This window comes from Rasamsonia emersonii (genome assembly GCF_000968595.1).
Source record: "Rasamsonia emersonii CBS 393.64 chromosome Unknown ctg1118621760519, whole genome shotgun sequence".
In the NCBI taxonomy this organism is placed as follows: domain Eukaryota; kingdom Fungi; phylum Ascomycota; class Eurotiomycetes; order Eurotiales; family Trichocomaceae; genus Rasamsonia; species Rasamsonia emersonii.
This window is the reverse complement of record NW_013562941.1, coordinates 3686-11898: the sequence shown is the minus strand read 5'-3', so window position 1 is coordinate 11898 and position 8213 is coordinate 3686. Positions and strand designations below refer to the sequence as shown.

General features: G+C 49.5%; 3 protein-coding genes across 3 annotated transcripts; 2 read left to right on the top strand and 1 right to left on the bottom strand.

Moving 5' to 3' along the window:
* On the bottom strand, window positions 1-1084 carry T310_7228 (Uncharacterized protein; the record flags this gene model as incomplete). The annotated part of the gene is made up of 3 exons (XM_013469977.1): window positions 1-365; window positions 424-572; window positions 1080-1084. Coding segments are annotated over 3 exons (519 nt in total), but the record flags the coding sequence as incomplete, so codon positions are not given.
* Window positions 1085-2940: 1856 nt separating this feature from the next.
* Window positions 2941-3417, top strand: T310_7227 (uncharacterized protein; the record flags this gene model as incomplete). Its single annotated transcript, XM_013469976.1, has 1 exon — window positions 2941-3417. One exon carries the CDS (start codon window positions 2941-2943, stop codon window positions 3415-3417), a length of 477 nt encoding a protein of 158 aa, XP_013325430.1.
* A 1432-nt stretch (window positions 3418-4849) lies between these two features.
* On the top strand, window positions 4850-7508 carry T310_7226 (uncharacterized protein; the record flags this gene model as incomplete). Its single annotated transcript, XM_013469975.1, has 4 exons — window positions 4850-4877; window positions 4932-6149; window positions 6325-7265; window positions 7338-7508. The coding sequence occupies 4 exons, from the start codon at window positions 4850-4852 to the stop codon at window positions 7506-7508; spliced, it is 2358 nt and encodes a 785-aa protein (XP_013325429.1).
* Between the last annotated feature and the right edge of the window lie 705 nt (window positions 7509-8213).

Below are 8213 nucleotides of genomic sequence, written 5' to 3'. Positions count from 1 at the left end.
GGTAGCAGGAGGAGTAGACTCAGAGGTCGTGTCGGTGGCTGCCGGTGGGCTTCTGTCTGACCCATCCTCAGTCGAGTCGCGCGGCAGCAGCTCGAGGTCTTCCAACATCCTCAGGTCATCGCTGAAGAGACTGCCCAGCGTCACCGACATGTAGTCTGCTTCTTCCGGGGGAGATTCGGTCCAGTAAGTCAGAGGGGTGCCACAGAACCCGCAGAAATTGCGCTGGGAGTGAGGCGCATGGACAGGCGTGAAAGTTCGGCGAATCGCGGCATGGGTCTCATCCGGATAGTAGGAATACGTTTGAGAGCGGTACCAGGTCAAGGGCACTCGCAGCCATGCCGTCAATGGAGCTCCTTGGAAGCGACCTGGACAGATCCTCCATCAGCCAGCTGGAATTGCCGGGACAGGGGGACGGGAACATACGGTGATCTCTGCTGCTGTCAAAGATTACCTCGGCCCTGCCTACGGAATCGTCGTCAGGAATGACTATCATATATTGGTTACGGCCGCAAGAGCAGCCTCCCCGCAGTGGCTCGCGGCTGGTCATAGTTGTAACCGTACGTAGATGATAACTATAGCAATAGTCACAATTGGGATAGCTTTCTATGTTTTCCTCGGAATGAGAATGTCACGACAAATTCAGCGGGAACAATGCCTGTAGATTAAAATTGCGTCCTGGTAAATCCAGAGCCTGGTGGGAATTTCTAGAGGGCACGAGAACATGGAGTCGATGGAATGGGCATGCGCCCCGATGACGTGAATACAATCCGATGCCAAGACCCAGGGCTGACATCTTGCAATCATAACTCAAAACTTAGTTTGGACCCTCCGCATCCGTTTCCAAGATCGTTTCCTCTTCCCAAATCGTCAACCGTGGCTTTTCCCTTCACCCCTGAATCGGTCACTGCTTGAAGGCTGGAACCAGTCCGTCTATTCCCTTGTTGCACGCAGTGAAGAGCCTTTCTCTAGCTTAGATACACGATCTACGCAAGGCGCCTTTATTCTTTCTCTGAGGCATATCCGAACCCCGCGTTTTCCCGACCCGGAGATCCCCTTATCCAGACCAACAGTCCACCTACATCATGTCGTCTGTGAAATCGAATTCAATGTCCCCTGATCTTCGATCGTCTCCAATGACATCCAACGTGGCCAACAACGCAGAAGAAGGTAGCGGGAACCGTCGCTCCCGAACGTCAGTCGCATCGACGGCTTCCAATGCCACACCGGGCCCGTCATCAGCGCGCGCATCGTCGACATCCGGTGGGGATAAGGAGAAGCCCCGTCTGACAGAGCAGGAAAAGAAGAACAATCACATCGCGTCGGAGCAGAAACGGCGCGCGGCAATCCGCGAGGGCTTCGACCGCCTCACCGAGCTGGTTCCCGGTCTGGAGGGCCAGGGCCGCAGCGAGAGCGTCGTCCTGAGGAAGACAGTGGAATTTATACGCATGAAACTGCAGGAGAGACGGGAACTCATTGCGGAAATCGAGAGAATCGGTGGGCGTGTGGACGACTCCTTGCGCACGTGATTATCTGAGATTTTCACGTGAAGGCTTTCAAGCCGACTTCCCTATTAGGGGGTCGGATAGGCGTGACCTCAGACGGGCAAGATCTCGGGCCCTCAGCACCACGCACGCAACCAGTCTGTGAGCAATACGAGTCAACGGGCTGGTGCTGCAGCTTCGACAAGGATGATTCCTCGACTTACGGATAACAAACAAAACTCGTGCCCTTCGCTGGTGATCTCAGGTCGCGAGACATCTAATGAATGGTCAGCGGCCCGAACACCATCCGCGAGATGGTGATGGTGCATCAGCAACCTGGCCGCAGTTATGTGGGATACGTTACAGCCAGGATGCTTTCCTCGCGTCCTGGACTGCTGTGTTGTCTTTGACTGGCAAGCTAAAGAGAAAGAGCACAGTTGGCCATTGATCTACAACGGGGTTGATCCTGCGTATACGCGCGGCAACATCGATTCTTCAATTGTCCTTCGAGATGGATGGGGCATTCTGTGAATAAAGCGATGCTCGATACTAACACTCAAGTCCGACGATACGGTAGAGTACGGAGTATGTAGGTTTTGAATCTGCATGAATAGCTTGAAGAAATGGATGCAATGTCATGAACAGCAGATGTTTTACTTTTTTTTCTCTCTTTTCTGGACTGCTATCCCTGTAAACTAGCTCATTACCCCGCATTATTAATTTAATTGAGGAAAAATAAAAGAGAGGGATGTTTGTCCCTGCAAAGTTTCCATTGGCATTATTTGGGCTAGACTTGAAACTCTCGTCCGCGACTCCGCGACTCCCCGGGGCTCTACACAGCTAGGCGCTATATTACTCCATACAATTCAACGAATACCCACTGCCCAGGCTATTCTAGTCTGTTCTTTACTCTACTCCGTACTAAGTCAGTCAGGACTCTCAGCCAACGTCACAAAATACAATTCAACTTTAATTAAGGATCTATGGGAACTTGACATGTGGACCCGCCAACTACGCGTCTTGTTTTACTCTGCGTACACTGGCTTTCTTTCGTATCTGCAGTGGGCATTATTTAGGCAATATTGATAAATCCTATTTTTCCCCCAATGGCATACATCCATGTATGTACTCCGTATTACATATTAGTGGAGTTGAGGAGTGACTTTAGTTTTAGTGCGGAGCTATTTCTGTTTCATCAGATATCTATCTATATTTCCGTCTTAGCCGGTGTTGAAGCTGTATGGGAGTCCGTACATATTTAATCAGGGCTGTACTCCGTAGTTTCTGGTCGTCCTATTATTTAAACGTTTCAATTCTTCCCCAAGTTGCTGCTGTATACATATACATATATCAAGTTCAACTCCATTCATAATTGATTATTCACTCCTACAAGCCTTAATCTCTCCTAAATCATCCTTCTTGAAGAGGGCAATATCTGATCTGGTCTGATCTTCTCATCATGAAACCACTCCAAGCCCTAATCGCCGTCGTATCGCTCACCAGCGGTGCGCTGGCCCAATCAGGCCCCTTCAAAGCCACCTTCACGCAGTACGGCTCTGGCGACCAGAACGGCTCGCCCAACTGCGCCACGACCGTCAACGCCTGCGGCAACCCGGAGGTCTACGCCGGCAAGTACACGGCGGCCATCAGCCAGAAGCAGTTCGGCGTCGGACCCGGCCAGGGCGCCGGACCGGCCTGCGGCACCTGCTACGAGCTGACCATCGAGACGGATCTGAACGGCAACCCGGTCCCGCAGAGGACTATCAACGTCACGATCAACAACCTCTGCCCCATCGATGGGAACCCGATCTGTAATGTCCCGAACCAGTACGGTGGACAGGCGAACTTTGATCTCTGTATCGACTCTGGTGCCGCGGCGGCGTTCTTTACCACCTCTGGAGCGGGTATTGGTACGGCACAGCAGATTTCGTGCTAGAGAGAAGACAAAAAAAGAAGGAAGGATTGTTTTGAGAGGGGATCAAAATGGTGTTGGTGACGAGAGGGTGTATATAATAATTTGAGCGAGGGTTTTGATAGGGTACATAATTTGTCCTGGAGTAGGATATGTGGAAAACTTGCGTGTACATAGTCGATGACTTGGAAAAAAATTGCACAAAGGCCCGAGAAGGATCGATGCTGCAAACAATCTTCTCTTTGGTCTCTTTTCACTGCTGTCCATTACCTGCGGGGAGTCAGTAATATTTAGTTCTTCACTTGACGGAATCATTCAACAATTCATCAACATGTCATGCAAAAGCTGATTGTGACTGGAACGAAAACCGGGAGCAGATGTAGCTAGCATCTTATTATGGTTGTCGAATAATTGATGCACGGCATACTCCCTGTATACTCGTTGACTCGTTATAGTACTCGTATTCACTTGTTCAGAGAGCCGTCTATCAAGTTCAAATTTTGCTGTCGATCTCTGGACGCTCCTAGGCTAGGAAGCTATGGAAGGATTGGAAGAACCCTGCTCGATTACTCCAGGTGTTTCCTGAAGTAAACGGACAGAACGTGTGTTTTGGCTAATGGTTAACATATCTGTTCAAGATGGGCAGATGCTGCCCCTGTTGACAACTTGTGTTCCAGTGAACACACTGTTTATATCTGTACTGAAACAAAGAACTTGCCAGTATCAAAATGTCAGTGAGATAAAACAATTTCATTGTAATCATCTAGGACTAACCTATATTACCCAGACAAGCATGACTGCCGCTGTCTTCAGAATGATACTGCCAGACTACATAACAGCATATGTTAGATATCTCCATGACATCTCAAGGTAACATACCTAGACTCCCTGTTCTTGTAACCCTTTATACAGCATGCGGTCCAACATTCCTGTCGTGAACACCCTTTAACTATACTGTGTAGTCAGATTCACAACATTTAACAGATATCCACAACATAATCACTGTTTGTAATTGCCGAGACCCTCAGGGAATGCCAGCGCCGAGATGGTAGCCTCTTTGAAGCCCTACTTCCCACGATGAGCACGCTCAAACTCTCAAAATCTTCAAATCTCTAAGCCTCACTCACCCTTCTGCCTGTCCCTCTGTTGACATTCATCATAACCATATCCTTGTTGATATGAACTCTTTCCGCTGAATCAGCCTGAATGAAATCTTTGTCAGAACCTTCCTGGGCTTGTGAACACTCCTGCAGGCACCCAAAGAGCAGATCCTGCATAGGGTTGTGAGCTCTGAGCACTCACAGACACGTACACGTCCTCTCCACACAATCAGCAGACTCATAACGACAGAAGACGTGTCTGAATCAGTCAAGAAACCAGAAACCGTCATCTGCAAACTTCCCACGTTTAAAACCATACACGGGTAAGAGAAGCATCAAATAGACTGTCAGATAAGATGGCATCACCCGAGGATTCGTCCAAAGGTCCGTAAGCCCTCTCTTATTTGCTGTCCACGAATTGTCTCTGACAGATTGCAGTCAATTCCCCCACAAAGAGGGAGCAGGATGCCTTGGTCAAGCCTCGTAAAGATGACAAAATGTCCAGGATTCCGCGAGCGTCGGGTCACAAGGAGTCTTCTACCGGGAGCATTAAGAGCCCTAGAAAGCCCACCACCCCTCAAACTCCTCGAAGTAGCTTGCTACCACTTCCCGTTCGTGCTAATCACGGTCTGACTCCCAAGAAACCGACCTCAGCGTCTCATACGCTTTCGTCAAATGCGCTAAAGGATCCTGTTCCGGAAGATGAGACAGTGTCGACTTCCATTGAGCCTGACAATGCTAAGGATGCGAATGAGAAAGACGAGAACAAGAAAGATGACGACAATATCAAGGATGAGACTGAGGAGGATTCCTGGCCTGAAGATACGGACCCGAAATTCCTTGCGGAAGCAGCAGAGTATCGCCGCCGAGGACCGGTTTTCACCGGAGAATACCGCGTGAAACGGCTCACGAGATCTCGACTGGAGATGGGCCCTACCCTTTTCATTGCCCCGTCAGCAGAGAGACTAATCATGGGGACAGACGACGAGAAGGACGTGTCTTCGTCTATCTCTGTTGACCAAAAGCTAGAGGAGAAAACTGTTAGCCATCCATTTGCAGAGGGATCTCGCGTATTTGACCAACAGACTGCCACGAGAGATAATAGATGGTCTCCTCAAGAAGAGCAATTGCCCTCTCATGTAACAAGTGATACTGCCGTGGGCGGAAATAACGAACAAACGATGGAAACTGGGTCATCCCTTGAGCAATTATACGAACACAGTGTGCCCTATGTCAGAGAATCTCGTGAGGGTGAAGATAAAGGCAAAGGTCGTGAGAAGGGAGTTTCAACCGATATCAAATCACAGTATCGGGGTCCTGCTGCTAGAGACGATGAATGGCCAGCCCGGATACATTCATCGTCCACTCTCCAAGACTTTAGTGAAGGGCAGGGCCCTGCTGACCAGGTGATGGCCGATATCAAATCACAGTTTCAGGGTGTGGCCACCAGACACGATGGCTGGCCAGTCCGCATAGACTCCTTGCCCAGTTTTCAAAAGTTGAGTGAAGGACACAGCGACGAGGGTCTTAGTGAGCAGGTTAAGACCGATATCAAGTCACAGTTGCAGGGTCCTGCCTTCAAAGGCTGGCCACTCCGGAAAGATTCCTTGCCCGATTTTCGAAGATCGAGTGAAGCACACAAAGACGAGGGTGCTGGTGAGCGGAGTTCGTCCGGTATTCTCCCTCACTCTCGGAATTTGGACGACACAGGCCGGCCAGAGTCAAAGCAGTTGACGCGCACGTCCAGAATCGGACCTGGCAACTTGCCCAAACAGACTCCTTCTCACGCGCCTCGTTCGCCTAGTCGACTCCCACCCCACACACCACCCAGGTTTTTATGCCAATCTCCATCCCAGCCCGTCTGTCGCGTCGAGAAGCAGCAAGAATCCTATCTCCTCTGCTTCACGCATAGGCCGGTTGACTCGTGTCTTCTCTCAATCTCCGTCTTCGAACCTTCCCCCAACAGCCAAATTTCGTTCGAGGAACAATCCTTTACTTCCAAAATCGTTCACTGAAACAAACGTGAAGAGACGATCCATTTCCTCAGTCCTCGTCCCCGAAACTCCTAAGAAAGTCAAGGCTTCTCCGAAGAAACGCGCTGTCGAAGAGATCAAAAGTCCTACAACGAGCTCTACAATGAAGTTTCCCTCCTCAAAGCTTCCACGCGCCTTGGACGGTGTTCGTGGCTTTCTCAGCCAATCTAAGACTGCCAAAAAAGACGAGGCTCAGCCTGCGGACAAGAAAAAGCCCACCACTTCCAAAAAGATGTCAATTTCTTCTCCGCAGACTCCAACAATGGAGTCCAAAATGTCTCAAGAAAAACAGCGTGGACTCTCATCTGCTCATGCCTCCGTTTCGACTCCTCAATCGGTCTCTTCTGGTTCTCGTTCTCGCACGAAGGGCTGGTCCTTCGCCAGGCCCACGTTTTCCACACGCCAGAGAGCTGCAGCCAACACGGCAGCAAAGGAGGCGCCTTCGCCAAGCAGTCTTGGGTCTCCCTCCGTGGCGAGCCCTCCCCAGAATCCCACAGGCCCGATCACCAAGCCAACTGGGGACCTGTGGGATACCCTGGTGGAGCGTTCGCCGCGGAGGGAGATCCCAGTCTACGAGTCGATGCCTTTGGACTGGGATCCAAAGGAGGATCCCTCCCTCCCGCCTGTCCCTGAGCCCGTTGCTGACCGCCACGTCGAGGCAGTCAGAAAGTACATCAAGCGGCTCAGGGACATGGCGCCGGAGGGAGTGGATCCTGAGGTGATGGCCGATCGGATCACGGTAAGCAGTCTATCCAATACATCATCTACCATATACTCCGTATAATATAACGCTAACACTCATATCAAACAGGCATCGAACTTCCTGGAGCGCGGGGTGGAGGCCCTGCTGGAACTGCAGAGGGGGGTAGCCGAGGCTCAGCGTCTTGCTGCCACCCTCCAGTTCCAGCAGGTGGTGGCGAGGAGGGCGCTGTTCCGGCGCTTCAGAGAAGTGCGGGCAGAGTTGGATATTGATGAAGATTAATGGCTTCATCAATATCCAACTCTGCTCCCTTCTCTGGGGCTGGTTGTTCGTTTGTTCTTGTCTGTGTATTCTTTTTCTTTTTGTTTTTGTCTTTTTTTTTCCCTTTTTTCTTTTCTTGTTCTAATTTCTTTCTTCTTCCTGTATTCTTTTCTCTTTTCTTTTCTTTTCTTTTTTGTTAAAAAAAATAAAAAAACTGTATGTGTAATACGCGTTTATGAATTCCTGTACATAGTGACGAGAGACGACACCGCAGGAAAAAAAAGCAGAAAAAAGTGACAAAAAAAGGGAAAATCTTGTTCGAGTAAATTGATCTTTCTATACGATTACCCAAAATTAATCAATAAGTTATGTAAGACAGGATATAATCGTCCACTCTTCCTGTATCAGTCAAGGCACCTTGCGATGAAACTGGTCACCTCTCTCCATTCATCCGTCCAATGTTCCAAATATAAATAATATCAAGTAGTCGATTCATGCTGAACAGGTAGTGATGTAGATATGTAGTAGGCATTTCTCTTACCTCCTTTGGCGTGTATTGTTATCCAAACCTGTTCTGGCTACTTATGAGCTGAACATGATATCTGCTTTAGAAGCAATGGCATGGTAGCCGTCTCAAAGGATAAGGATAAAGACGAAGATCAAGGCCTCCGGTGTATCATTTTTGTCTTGTCTGTAAAAGAATCACCGGGTATTTTGTTCTTTATG